General features: G+C 37.5%; 1 protein-coding gene across 1 annotated transcript in view; it reads left to right on the top strand.

The window, feature by feature from the left end:
- The window catches only part of ODAD2 (outer dynein arm docking complex subunit 2), a 217,122-nt gene that overhangs the window by 151,993 nt on the left and 50,294 nt on the right, over window positions 1–14,835 (top strand). The window contains exons 18-19 of the mRNA XM_069086371.1: window positions 3,884–4,072; window positions 7,058–7,279. Coding sequence (XP_068942472.1) covers window positions 3,884–4,072; window positions 7,058–7,279 — 411 coding nt within the window. The remainder of the gene's footprint in view (window positions 1–3,883; window positions 4,073–7,057; window positions 7,280–14,835) is intronic.

Raw genomic sequence — 14,835 nt, 5'->3', positions numbered from 1 at the left:
TCTCTCTCTCTCTCTCTCTCTCTCTCTCTCTCTCTCTCTCTCTCTCTCTCTCTCTCAGTCACAGTGATGACTTCCCTTTATTATGTTCTTTATTAGCCAAGTTGCAAAAGAAAACACAAACCAAAAACCAAGCAAGAAAAATAGTTTAAAAAGTATGCTTCAATCTTCATTCAGACTCCATTAGTTCTTTCTTTAAAAAAGAACTGCTATAAATATTTTTTGTGTATATAGGTCCTTTTCCTTTTTGTTTTTTATATCTTTGGTATACAGAACTAGTAGTGGTATTACTGGGTCAAAGGGTATGCATAGCTTTATAACCCTTTGGCCATAGTTCCAAATTGCTCTCCAGAATGGTTAGGTCAGTTCATAATCCCACCAACAGTACGTTAGTGTCCCAGTTTTCCCTCCAACATTTATAATTTTCCTTTTCCATCATATTAGCCAATCTGATAAGTGTGAAATGGTACCTCAAATTTGTTTTATTTGTATTTCTCTAATCAGTAGTAATTTAGAGAATTTTTCATGTGACTGTAAGTAGCTTTGATTTCTGTACCTAAAAACCTTTTCATATTCATTGACAATTTACAAATTAGGGAATATTTCTTATTCTTATAAATTTGACTGTGAGTTCTCTATATATTTGAGAAATGATGCCTTTATCAGAGAAGCTTATTGTAAAAATTTTCCTCCAGTTTTCTCCTTTTCTTCCATTCTCAGCTGCATTAATTTTGCTTATTCAAAAGCCTTTTTAATTTAATGTAATCAAAATTATCCATTTTACATCCTGTAATGCTCTCTTTCTCTTGTTTGGTCATAATTTCTTCCTTTGTCCATAGATCTGACAGGTAAAATATTCCATGCTACCCTAATTTGCTTATGTTTTCACCATTTATGGCTAAATCATGTACCTATTTTGACCTTATTTTGTTTTATAATGTAAGATGTTGGTCTATACCTAGTTTCTGCCAAACTGCTTTCTAGTTTTTCCAGCAGTTTTTGAGAAATAGTGAATTCTATCAGTTCTTTCTTTGGAAATGGATAGTTTTCATCATAAGTCCTTCAGAATGGTCTTATTGCTGAAAATAGCTAAGTCATTCATAGTTGATCATTGTACAATATTGCTGTTATTTTATACAGTGATCTCCTGGCTCTGTTCACTTCATTTTGAATCAGTTCATAGAAGTCTTCCCAGGTTTTTCTGCAGCATCCTGCTTATCATTTCTTATAGCACAAGAGTATTCCATTGCAGTCATGTACTACAACTTGTCCAATAATTCTCCTACTGATGGGTGTCCCTTCAATTTACAATTCTTTGCCAACAGAAAAAGAACTTCTATAAATATTTTTGTGCATATAGATCCCTTTCCATTTTCTTTTATGTCTTTGGGATACAGAGTTACTAGTGGTATTGTTGAGGAGTTGAAGGGTATTCACAGTTTTATAAAACTTTGGTCATAGTTCTAAATTATTATTATTATTTTTATAAGCAATCAGGGTTAAGTAACTTGCTCAAGGTTACACGGCCAGTTATTTCTGGGTGTGGTGCTGAGTGTCTGAGCCCGGGATTCGATCTCCAGGTCATCCCAACACTGGAGCCAGTGCTCTTAGTCGCTGAGCCACCTGGCCACACCCATAGTTCTAAATTATCACTTAGTCTTCCTTAATAAATAACACTTTATGCTCTCTCTGTCTCTGTCTCTCTCTCTTTGTCTCTGTCTCTCTGTCTGCCTCTGTCTCTCCTCCTCCTCTCCACACACACACACACACACACACACACACACATATATATATATACCAAATCTTAATTAGTGGACCCTAGGTAGTACATAATTAACAAGAGAGTTATCAAGCCTTATAGTTTTCAGATGAAATAAAAAAGTGTGATAACTTTGAGAAAAAGAATAGAATATGTTCTTGTTAAAAATTGATGACTCTTTGTTCCCAGAATGTATATTATCTATTTTTCTCCTCTTTCTTTCTCACTCCTTCCCTTAGCCAGTACAGTAGTATTTATTTCTCTAATTTCTTTTTTCAAGTCACACTATCAGGTATTCATCCCTCTGGCTTATATGGAATACGTAAATGACTGATCGTTGTGTTTTTTTGGTTGAAGAGTTGGGAATGTAAAGGGAATGAGAGAAACCTATAACCATGAAGAAATTTACTTTTACACATTTTCACTTCTATTCCTATGGGAGGAGTTATTGGCAGATTCCACTCTTTAGTCAGTCTTTTTCATGTCTCTATAGCTACAATTTGATCTTAATTTTAAAAATGTAATTCTATTGATGATTATTAGCTATATATATATACATGTGTGGATATATGTATGAATATGAATTATATAGTCATTACATATGTGTATATTTTGTGTCTAAATGGAAATTCATTTTTACTAAAAGATGATTCTCTGAACTGTTCATCTTCATGAGACTGATTTGAGGGAGAAAATGTTAAGTCTCATCTAGTCCCTTCACTATCTGAGGGCAACATATAGAAGTGTAACAGAAGGTCCATCCATGGTAAGTGTGACCTTCAGTAGCCACCAGACCTTCATTTCATTTCATTTCATAGCATTAATAGCTAGAGATCTCTCATTTTATAGGTAATTGACAATGATTTTGTTTTGTTTGAAATAGTGCAGCTTTAAGTGCATCCTTAAGACATTTCTTCTGTCTTTCCTGTTCTTATGCTTGACATCTTTCAGTCTCCCTTGTGATGTCTTGGTTTTTGTGGGGTTTTTTGGTGTTGGGGTAACACTCATATATTTGGAGGGTACAAAGCTTTAAATTTTCTATTGTGATATAAATGTATTTTTTTATAATTATTGATTATACATAGTAAGTGCTCAATCATTCTTAACTATTAATAATTTAAAATTTGTGGATATTAGTGTGATTCTGTTTATCACTGACTCTTGTTGCTTAATTGGACTGTCTTCTTTTCTTATCAGATATTTACTGGATCATATTTCCTGGAAGAAAGGAAGTATGGTACAGAGCAGTGGTATTAAATTCAAATAGAAATGGAGCCTACTAAACTGTACACAGGGATCCCTGAGGGCTACAAATTGGCCTAGAAAGCCACATCTTAACATAATCTATGTTTATTATATTTGTATTTATTTTGTTAAATATTTCCCAATAACATTTTAATCTGGTTTGGGCCACATTCAGGAATGTTGCAGCAGGCTTCTGCCCTAGTGTTTGAAATCTCTAGTACATTGGATAGAATACTGCACCTAGAATTGGAAAAACCTGGATTCAACCTACTTCTTATACTAGCTGTGTGTAGGACTTTGGACAAGTTTTTCAATCTCTTAGTGGCTCAAGCAACTCTTAGAAGACTGAAATCGTTGGGAGGGGGAAAGGATCTGAAAATCACAGATCTATAACTTCAGGCATATAATTCATATTTGGTGTAATGGGCTACTACTCACTTATGCTCATGTGGCATTTCATGGTCTTGTTAATCACCCACAGTTTTGATTCTTTGGAGACTGTGATATTCCATGACTCATAATCATACAACATCACGGAGTATCGGTGTGAAAAAGATGGGTTTTGCGGCAGGAGATAGTCACGAAATGTAAACAGATGTGGAGGAAGACCTTCAATATGTTGGACTTTCTTTGAAAAGTCTTTGTGGAAAGCTATGGAGAGTCATCTTACAGAATGAGAAAACCTGGATGATTCCAATCCGGTGGCGGGAGTACCCACTTTGATGAGATCACAGAGGTGTTGAAGTAAAAGTATATGCAACAGTTACAGGGGAAAAAAAGGCAACTTGACTCCTTCCCTCAATCCTGCTCCAAAGTACATATCTCTATTTAAAATTTTTAATGTCATTGTAACCATAAGCATTGATTTTCGTTTTCACTTAGGATGCTGGAGAAATGGTTCGTTCCTTTGTTGGTGGCCTGGAGCTTGTGGTCAATTTGCTGAAATCGGAAAACAAGGAAGTCCTAGCAAGTGTATGTGCAGCGATCACCAATATAGCAAAGGACCAAGAAAATTTAGCAGTTATAACAGATCATGGTGTTGTCCCTTTGTTGTCCAAACTTGCAAATACAGTAAGTAATACGTTAATCGTACCTAGTGTTATCGTAATGGAGTCACATTGGGGTATTCATTCATATGAATAATCCAGGGTAGTATTGTAATGAAATCCCACTTCTTTAAAGGCAGGAAGGCAGCATAGCAGACAGGCCAGGAAGATAAGAGTTCAAATGTGATCTCAGACATATATAAGCTATGTGACCGTGGACAAGTCAATTAACTTCTGTTTGCCTCCGTTTCCTCAACTGTAAAATGGGAATAATAAGAATTTACCTCACAGGTTGTTGTGTGGAGCAAATGAGATACCATTTGTAAAATGCTTTGTATAAGGTACTTAAATCTTGTTTTTCTTCTTTCACCCTAGAAACTCATATCTGTAGAACTTCTGAACAAAAAACCAACCCCCCCCCCCAAAACAACAAAAACAAAGAAACTGTCTTTTGATTATCTGAAACCACAACCAAAGTTTTTTGGAATAAAAGACTTGCATTTATATTATGTTAGCTAGGTGGTATACAGGTGGTGTAATGAGTCAGGAAGACCTGAGTTCAAATCCTGCTGCAGACATTAGTTGTAGGAACATGGACAAATCCTATAATCTTTTTCATCCTCTGTTTTCCCATCAGTTAAATGGTGATAAAAATAGCACCCCCCCCCCAGTGTTACTGTAAGGATCAAATGACATGGTTGCCGTAAAGTGCTTTGCAAGCCTGAGAATGATACATAAATTCTGGCTATCATCTTCATCATCGTCATCCCTGGCACTGTGCTGAGCACAGAGTAAGCTCTTAAATGCTTTTTCATTCATTCATTTATTCATTTGGTTTCTGCTAGAACAGTACCAGAAAAAGTAAATTTATCACCCAACATAAATGTGTCAACAGACAATAAGAATGCTTTTATTTGTACTGGACACTTAAAAAAATTCAGAGCTCTTTAGCTCTGCAACTTTCAGTGATGTGATTTGATACATCAAGAAGCATTCAGTTTGAATGGGAAGAATGCTGGACTTGGAGTTAACATCTGGGTTTAGATCCTGATTTTACATGTGACCTTTTGGGGAGTCACTTCACTCTCACAATCTCGGGTCACTCAGCTTTGCTGGTTACAGGATCCTAATCCAATCTGTTCACCTCTCAGTGCCCTAGGCAGCTTAAGACTATAAACTGCCCAATGATATTGATCCCTATCAGTGGGAGTGCTTCTCTATACCAATGAAATCACTGTTTCAGTCCTCCCCCACCATAGATAAGATGAATAATAAAATTCTGACCTGAATAAATGAAATCCACAGATAATGCAAACATTGAATTTTAACAATAGCTTTAACACAATGAATTAGCCATAATGTAGGAAAATGAAGGAACCACAGGAAGGAAGGAAAAAGCAAGAGGTCTGTAACAGGAATGTTGTCCTGCATATGCCAAATCTCTTAATTTAATATGGGAAAATCTCTTAATTTCTGTGGGTCTTAATTTCCTCATCTGAAAAATGAAGGGTTAGACTAAATGATCTCTAAGCTGAGGCAGTATGATAGAGCAGAAAGAATACTGGATCTGGAAGTCAGAGGTTCTAGGTTCAAAGCCTGCCTCTGATGCCTGCTATCTATGTGATCTTGAGTAACTCAAAGGAGAAAATATGGATAAAGCATTTTGCAAATATTAAAACACTACAGAAATGTTAACTACAATTATTTGTTACTAACCTCCCTGGGGACCTCAGTTATCCAACTGTCAAGGGATCAGATACCTCCTGGGGTCCCAACTTCTAGATTCCTTTCCAGCTCTGGCAGTCTTTGATTCTATGAATAATTAAGATTTGGTGGTATTCACAATTCAAAAATTAAGTCAATTAATTTTTATCACAAACTCTGGATTTTCTTTGATTTCTCCCCCCTCCCCCATATTTCTCCCAAAGGTTCCATGGTTCAAAGATTAAAATTCTCAGATTATTCCCCAAACCTCATTTTATTATGATTTTCAGCCTTTTCTTCTATATCCCCCTCCTATATATATATATATATATACATACACAGACTATTTATGCTATATATGGTAATGTATATACGGCAGTGTACATATACTATGTATTGTAATGTATATATACTGTATATAATCTTTAATATATACGGCATATACTGTAAATGAGTAAATATTATAATGCATATATACTGTATAGATTATAAATGAGCATATATACTGTAATGTATATATACTATATATACTCTAAATGCATACACATATACTGTAATATATATTGTGTGTATATGTATAAACACACACGCACACACACACACATATATATATAAATATATACAGTAAATGAGTACCCTGCCTTTTTTTTTTTTAATCAAAGTTGCTAGCAATCTCTTTGTATCTTTAAAATCTCCTATGTGAATATCATATTGTGGTATGGAGGTAGGTGCAAGCTTACATTAAGATACCCCTAACCATGTATGTCCCCCAAAGGCTCCTTCCTGGTCTCTTCTTTTCCCCTCTCCACAATTTTCCCTTTAATGATCTCATCTCTTCCCATGGATTCAATGGTCATCTGTTTGCAGGTGACTCCCAAAGCTATGTTGCTATTCAGTTGTTTCAGTCATGTATGTCTGACTCCTTGGAACCCCTTTGGGGATTTTCATGGCAAAGATACTGGGGTGGTTTGCCATTCCCTTCTCCAACTCATTTTACAGATGAGGGAACTGAGGCAAAAAGGGCTAAGTGACTTGCTCGGGGTCACACAGCTAGTGTCAGACTGGATTTGAACTCATGAACATGAGTCTTCCTAATTCCAAGCCCATAGTTCTATACACTACGTCACCTACCTGCCCCTTGTAGAATGTTTCTGAAGCCTGAAAAACTGTTCCAATTAAAAAAAATTTTTTTTTTCAATAGTCTGTAGCCTTGGGCCGTATTGGGCATGTACCTCCAAGTTGGAGTTGGATTTACAAATTCTCTAGACCATGGCTTTTGTAACACATGTCCATTTTCCCTGTACAGAACAATGATAAACTGAGGCAGCATCTAGCTGAAGCTATTTCTCGTTGCTGTATGTGGGGCAGGAACAGAATTGCCTTTGGGGAACACAAGGCGGTGGCCCCATTAGTGCGATACCTGAGATCAAAAGACACCAATGTTCATCGAGCCACAGCCCAGGCCCTGTACCAGCTGTCAGAAGATGCCAACAACTGTATCACCATGCATGAAAATGGAGCAGTCAAGGTAAGTGACAGGGTATCCAAGAGCCATTTGAAATGGGAGCAAACTTTGGGTGATGCTAAATTTATCCTTAGAAATGTAATTTGAACATTCTGTTTTGTTCCCGCCTGGCAAACAGATGCAGATATTGCATTACTTCATGCAACAGATGTGTTACTGGAAAGTTGTCTGTAAATAGGATTTTTCTAAAATTAGTCGTGTTTTATACACACTAGAGGGTCTGGCTTGAGAAATGCCCTAAAATGCCTTCCAAGGTGGATGCTTTTGTAGAGTAATCACCTCCTTAATTGTATTTGTTTGAATCAAGGTGAGCCTGTAAAACCTTAATGCACAAAGAGTAACTGGCACTCTAAGTCTGTTTCATTGTTTATCTGGAACTTATTATTGCAGCATTAAAACACAAATGCATAGAAAACACCAGGAGGAAGCAGGGAATATTAGAATGACCAAATGGTCAAATTCTGCCTCCAATGTGTATTGCCTGTGTGACCTTGAGCAAGTCATTTTGCTTGGACCTCAGGTTCCTCATCTGTACAATATTGGCTGAGATCGCCCTTGAGGTGATTTCCAACTTTATGTCTGTTATCATATGATCTGATGCCTCCTACTGAAAGACTCGGCTGTCAAGGTGATCTGGATTGGAATAAGGAGGGCATTAATAAAATTAACCATTTACTATTAATCAGCAATTTAATTAACTTAAAAATGCTTTTAAAATGAATTCAAAATAAAAATGAAATCTATTTTCCATATTCCATTATTAAAAAAAATAAAAAATAAGATCTGTATTAATTTGAGGTCATTTTAATTCATTATCTTTTTTTTTACTCACAAAGAGACTTAATATCCTCTTTTAATTTTTTATTTTTCAATAAAGTGTTTCCTTGCATTTTGAATAAGACTAGTCAGCCAACTTGCAGACAGGGATGGTTACTGTTACTATATGTGGGCTCTGAGATTTCTGTAAATCAGAGACCATCTAGTGCTATTGAATAGATGCTTTAATGGCTTGGAAAATGAAAAGTACCTTTATAGAGGCTGAATAGCTATTAAAAACTACACCATCACTTGTACTGAGGGGGAAAAGAGGTTGTTTGTTTTTTTCCTCTTTGAAAGAACTCTTACAACTGATTTGTACTGACTTGTCTCCTTATGTAACAGAGACTCCTTTACAAAAATCTAATTCAGGAACATGTAACAACACTATATATGTATATATGTGTGTGTATATAAACACATATGTATATATGTATGTGTGTATATATATTTGTACTATAAATGACTAGGAACTTGATCATTAACTGATAATTACTCAAAGTCTTAGGTGTGCTGAGTATGAAATCTATAGCAGAAATCAGGAAATCTTATAATAAAAATGTTATTTTTAGAATGACTTTCTCCTTACCACCCCTCCCCCCTTTTCTTTATGTTTAGGACCATTCTAGTTTATATAGGAATGGGGTGTTAATTTTTCAAAAATAAAGGATCTGATTTGCAATACTATATTCAAAGTTGTATCATCCTTTCCATTATAAAAGTCTATTTTCACAAGTCTACCATCTAGTCAAAATATTTTTTTTTACAGGTAAAACAAACAAACATAAAACCTGACATACTAAGTCACTTTCAACTGTGGGTTGATTTAAAAAAAAACAACCTCAAAACACCAAATTTGATTAAGAAATGGAATAATCATTTTAAATTACTAAGGAGTAACCAAAATGGAGGTATTTCTATGGTAAGAAATGCATATTTAATAATTAAATGTGGAATTCCCCATTCCATGGCATAAAGTATGCCATCCCTTTAAAAATTTGTTTTAAATTAGAAACAAGACTCAAAAATTAAATAGATGTTAAATTTTGGAATTTAATTTTCAGTTCATTCACAGCAATTCCGAATTCTGAAACTTCATAATGTTGTGAATGCCTCAGCTCAGTTCATATGTGTATCTACTATAGCTACCAGTCAATTATTTGTTCTAATAGAAGGGAGGAGGGGCGTGGATAATCCAACCTGAAATATATGTATACATATATATTCAACTTTTGAATCCACACTATTTGAAATTTAATACAGTGTTTTCTCCCCACTCACAGATTTATGATTTGAAGTTTCTCTATATTACATAGCTAGCATTTATATGGTGCACTGAGGTTTGCAAAGTGCTTTTTGTGTTTTTCTTCTCACAACAACCCTGTGAGATAAGTGCCACATTATTCCCATTTTACAGATGAGGATACCAAAGGTGCAGGGAAATCAAGTGACTTGCTCAGGGCCACACAGCTAGTAAGTATCTCAGACAGGAATTGAAGTTAGATCTTTGTGATTCCAGACCCAGCCCTCTATCCGCTGTGCCACCTATCTGCCTTTTTAGTAAATGTGATGCCTATATTCCTCATTCTCTGGGCATCTCCAGGGCATATGCTATGTCTTTTGTTATCAGCCTAGATAGTGCAGTAGATTTCTCTGAGAATATTTAGTCCCTTCTAAGGGACGTGATAGCTGTGTTCAAGTATTTGAAGCTCTGTCATGTTCTGCTTGGCTCCAGAGGGCAGAGATGGGAGTGAAATTAGTCTAAAAAAAAGTGAATGTGATTTGCAAAAAGTTAGATTTAGGTTTGATGTAAGGAAAAACTCTTTAGTGACTATCAGTGTCCAAAATCCGAATGGGCTGCCTCAGGTGCTGCTGGCTTCCTCCTCCTCCCTCCACTCATTGGGAATTTTGTAGAGAGGATTCTTATTCGGGTGTGGGTTGCATTAGAAATCAGCCGAGGCACCCCCTTCCTATAATGCTGAGGCTCTGTGATTGTTTAAATTCTGGCAAGTTGAATGTTTATACTTCTCTCATAGATTGTCCTTCACCTCTGTGTATTTGCCTTCCCAACCTATTGTTCTCTCTCTTCTTTCTTTGGTGAGACTTGCCATTGTAGATTCTGGCTTTTCTTTTCTGCTCATTATTTTTGCTGTGCAGACCATAAATTCTGCTCTAATAATTCTTATTTCTCTTTTAAACCAGTCAAGAACAGAGTGTTACAGCACCACACTCCCCCCAAAATCTACACAGTCCTCTGTCTCATTAAATGTTGGATCTTTTCCCTTTATCTCAAAGTATTTATTCATAGATGCCTGACCTCATTTACTAGATCTGGAGGCCATATTTTTCTCTGCAGTTAATGTTTTTCCTGTTGATTTATATGCTTACATCCAAAGCTTTTGGGTTTTCTTTTTTTTTTTTTTTTTCTGAGATCTTTGGTGATTTCAGGCTTTTTCTGATAGTGGTTTCTTTGGGGGTTAGATCTCAAAGTCACCTCCCACTCTAGGCAATTCATTCATAGTGCACCAGCCAAGGTCTCTGCCCAACGAGACTTTTGGGTAGAGAGGAACTGACCCCACCTTGATACTGAATACTTTCTCTCAGACTTGGTGGAATGCTACACAACCACACACACTATGTCCTGTTGCAGTCTCTCTGATCCTTAGTTCTCTGTCTAGGCATGGAAAGGTTAGAGAGCTGCCATGTTGGCACTATGGGGTTGATTTTTGTAGTCTGGGTTTAAGGCATAGTCTTTAAAAAAGAAACCTAGCTAGTAAGCCCCAAGGTATCTAGGTAGGTTTCAGCCTTCAACATTTGCCTTCCTTTGGGTAGATCACCACCTGGTAAAGTCACGATATCCCATGTGGAGAGAGGAAAGCAGAGCACAGGAGAGGAGAGGAACTGAATTGCCCAACTGAAACTTGGCCAGTTGGGTCCCCAGTGGGCAGCTTGGACTACTCACTGGTTGTGGTTTGTCCTCAAGAAGATAATGCCGTGACTTGCAAATGAATTGCATTTAAGTGAGGAAGGGTTGAGCAAAGTCACCAGTCTCACTTTTGCCTCAGGAGCCATTCTTGTGGATTGATCAACAATAGGTCCCTATCCAAGCACCACTTACTGGTTATTGTTTGGGCCCTGATGGCTCAGAGTTAATGTAAATAGTAATTGTTTATCTTTTGGCCAGAAACCCTGAGGGTCTTCCCTTCCCAATTTGATTATTTTTTTTTTTGTGGGTGGCTAACTGGTTCAATTCTTAAACAGCACTTGGTTGACTGGTGTCCTTTCTCTAAGAGGACTAAAATGACATCACTATGCCAGAGTCAACTTTCAGTGTGTCTGACTATAGCTAATCAGACCAGTACATGCTCAGGATGCTCTACCACAGGTCAGGCACAAAGAGTCTGTGTGAACATTTGGGGAGGATTCTCTAAATTTGTGCCTCCTGCATTTCCTTCGAGCTGTTTCAATTCTGCTTTGCTCACAGAGCTCAGCACCTTCTCCAATGAGGGCACGCCATGCTGAGCAGTCCTGTGCCATGGTCTCCCATGTCACACAATCAGTTCCAAAGTTCTGAATGATCATTGCCCCTGTCAAAGGGAGAACTTGGAAAGACCTCAGCTTAAAAAGACCAAGGTCTCCCACTGCATTGTGGGCCATCTCCAGTTGTTCTGATCTGTATCTGGCCACTGGACCCAGATGGCTCCAGAGGACAAAGTGAGGCTGGTGCACAGCCCTCCCTCACTTAAATCCAATTCATTTGCAAATCATGGCATCATCTTCCTGATGTCATGGTCCTCATCCAGAGGACAAATCATATCCTGAGTCTGGATCACTGAGGCTTTGGGAGGGGCTCTAGCATTGATTTATGACGGGCTGGGGTCATGAGAGTGGAAGTAGAAAGGAGGAGATGGATTCGAGACAGATTATACAGAAAGGATTCATCATTGTAGGATCCCCACCAGGAATCCTGGTGTCAAGGTCACCATGGTTCCAAGTCCCAGTCTGGTGGGGATATTGTGAAACTGAGAAAAAACAAATGACAGAAACAGAAACAAACACCCCCAGGCCTACCTCTGAGAGCCTGGTCAGGGGAAGGAAGACGTTCCCCTCTGACCAGTTCAGTTTGTGGCGCCCACACTGTGGGTGAACTGTCATTCTCACACTCTGTGTAGGACAGAACATGTAGACAGAAAGAAAGATGGAAAGAGAGTAACCCTTGAGGCCTATTCTGGATCAGTCAAACCACCCACATAGTAGGAGATACAGATACAGAGTGCCTCCCTCCTAGGGGATCTGGGTATACCCAGACAAGCTCCCTTAAGGATCCCTTCATGTTAGGCAAAGTGGGCATGCTCCAAAGGCCCCGCTACAGCAGTATGAAATAAGACTGGAGAAAGAGGGTGGCAACGGATTGTGGAGGGCCTGTAATGGACTTTATTCATTAGGCAAAAGAACCATATAGCATGATTGTTAGAGAAGGAGTAGCCTGATCAGATCACGCATAAGAAAAATTCATCAGATAACAGTGTAAAGGATGAATGGAAGATACCCATTCTTCAGATGGTAGTCTTTTACTTCAGGTGGGTGAATAGTCTTCCAGAATGCCCTGGAATCACTAAGCAAAGCTTCCAAAGATCCCTGACTCCATTAACTCTTTCTGTACTTTTGTTCACCTTTCTATACTTTTCTTCACTCATCATGAGCCTTCTATGTTCTTGCGTCATTTCCCTATTTTAGCTCTCAGTCCAGATTTCTAGACAACTAGTTAGCCAGGGCCTTATTCCATGCAGTATGGCTTCTGATTCATTAAGCAGCCTAAGTCCTAATCTACATTGGTGTTTCCTGCTTCTTGTGCAGAATCCTAGCACCTGTCTCACAGAGCTAGTGAGGGACTTTAATTAGGGGAGGGTAAAAGGAGATTAGGGTAGGGAACTGAGAAAGTTCTGGGAAGTTACAGCAACAGAAGAGAAATGTGGTCTTTGCCACAGAGGGATGGACACCTATTGCTTCTCCTAACAAAATCATATGAAAACCTCTATGAACAACTTTAATGTAGATAATTGAATATTTAGTGACATTTTGATATGTATTGTACTCTTCTGAAATGAGAAGTATTAACTACCCTACCTCTATCCCAGTTTCCCATATCTTTTATGTGATGCTGAAATCTGAAATCAGATTTTCAAAACCAAAAATCAGATCATATCCTTGACAAAAAATGTTCCTTCTTCAAAATCTGGTTAAAGAAACTTAAATTGCAGGATGCGTGGTTACTATCTATGTATCTGTTTGTCAATGGATCTATAGATCTATTCATCTCCATATCTATCATCTATGTGTATGCTCAGTTGTGTATATATAGTCATTCATTACCATTGCATATTCATGATTACCCGAATTATAGTATTTGAAACTCAACTGAAATATTAGGATAATTTATCTAGAAAAGCTTTAATTTTTTAATATAAGAGAATCAACCAATAAGCACTTGCTTGTGTTTTCTTTGTGTCTTGCACTGAGCTAAACACTGGAAATATAAAGAAAAAGCAAATAGAGTCTCTGTCCTCAAGGAGCTTACATTTTAACAGAGGAGAGAACTATATATAAAAATCAGAACGCATAAGATAAATACAGGGCAAATGGGAGGTAGCCTTAGAGGTAATAGCACCATAAAGATTGCCTTAAAACTTAGGACAATAGTATAATATAGATTTTAAAGATTAATTTCCATAGAAATCATGAAATTTTATAATAATTTGTCAAGTTGAAACTTTTAACCTAAATTCTGTATTTTTATAAGATTTTGTCTTTTTCCGTAGTTAATTTCAGTAACTTGTTTTCTCAGAAACTTTATCATACCAAGTTTCTCCAGTTGTGTCTTACATTGAACCTCATTCTTAATTATGTGTATGTCCTTATTCTACATCAACTTTCCTAAGGCCTTTTCATTTTTCTTCTTCCCCACCACCACCAGGTGGCACACATTCTATGTGCTGTACTCTGAATAGATGCCTAATTGTCACTTTTCAAATAGGAAGATACTTACTCACAGAAGTTAACTTGATAATAGCTTGAAACAGTTCTACTCGATCAGCCCATTCACCCAGAAGAATTGGGGAGGTTTATAAAAGGAGAAAACCACAGGGAATGGAGCCCCCAATTCCAAGGAATTCTACCAACTCCCAGTTTTAGACTTATCTGGACTACTCATGATGGTGGTAGTCAGACAGATGAGGTTTGCTCACGTAGATTGGAGCATTAGCTCCCCTTGTCTACATTAGAGTAAAGACCCACAGACCCTTAACATTTATAGACTGTCAAAAACGATTTGATGGCCTGAGTGGAGCTAGTTGCAGGGTGCTCAGCTATATGCTTGTATGGCTTCATTTTCTTAGGATTGGGGAAATAGAATGTCTCAGGACAGCAATGAGCCAGAGGCACGCATGTGGTCCTATATTCTTCTTGTATGTGTGGCTATATTCACATGTTTATAACTATCCAATAAACCCATTAGGGAGATCAGCCTAGAGTGAGGTTTTGTCTGTGTTCAGAGGATCATGGACACTGAGGACCAAAAGTAACCTTAGAGGTTATCTTGTCCAATATCCTCATTTTACAGATGAAGAAATTGGAGCCCATAGAGTCTAAGGGTCTTTCCCAGGGTTTACACAGCTAGTAAATGTCTGAGGTGGTATTTGAACTTGTCTTCCTGACTCCTAATTTGACGCTCTATCCACTAGACC

This window comes from Petaurus breviceps, unplaced genomic scaffold (assembly GCF_028583685.1).
Source record: "Petaurus breviceps papuanus isolate PSGF00001 unplaced genomic scaffold, PetGlider_PUasm1.0 178, whole genome shotgun sequence".
NCBI classification, from domain to species: domain Eukaryota; kingdom Metazoa; phylum Chordata; class Mammalia; order Diprotodontia; family Petauridae; genus Petaurus; species Petaurus breviceps.
This window is presented reverse-complemented; position numbering and strand designations above follow the sequence as displayed.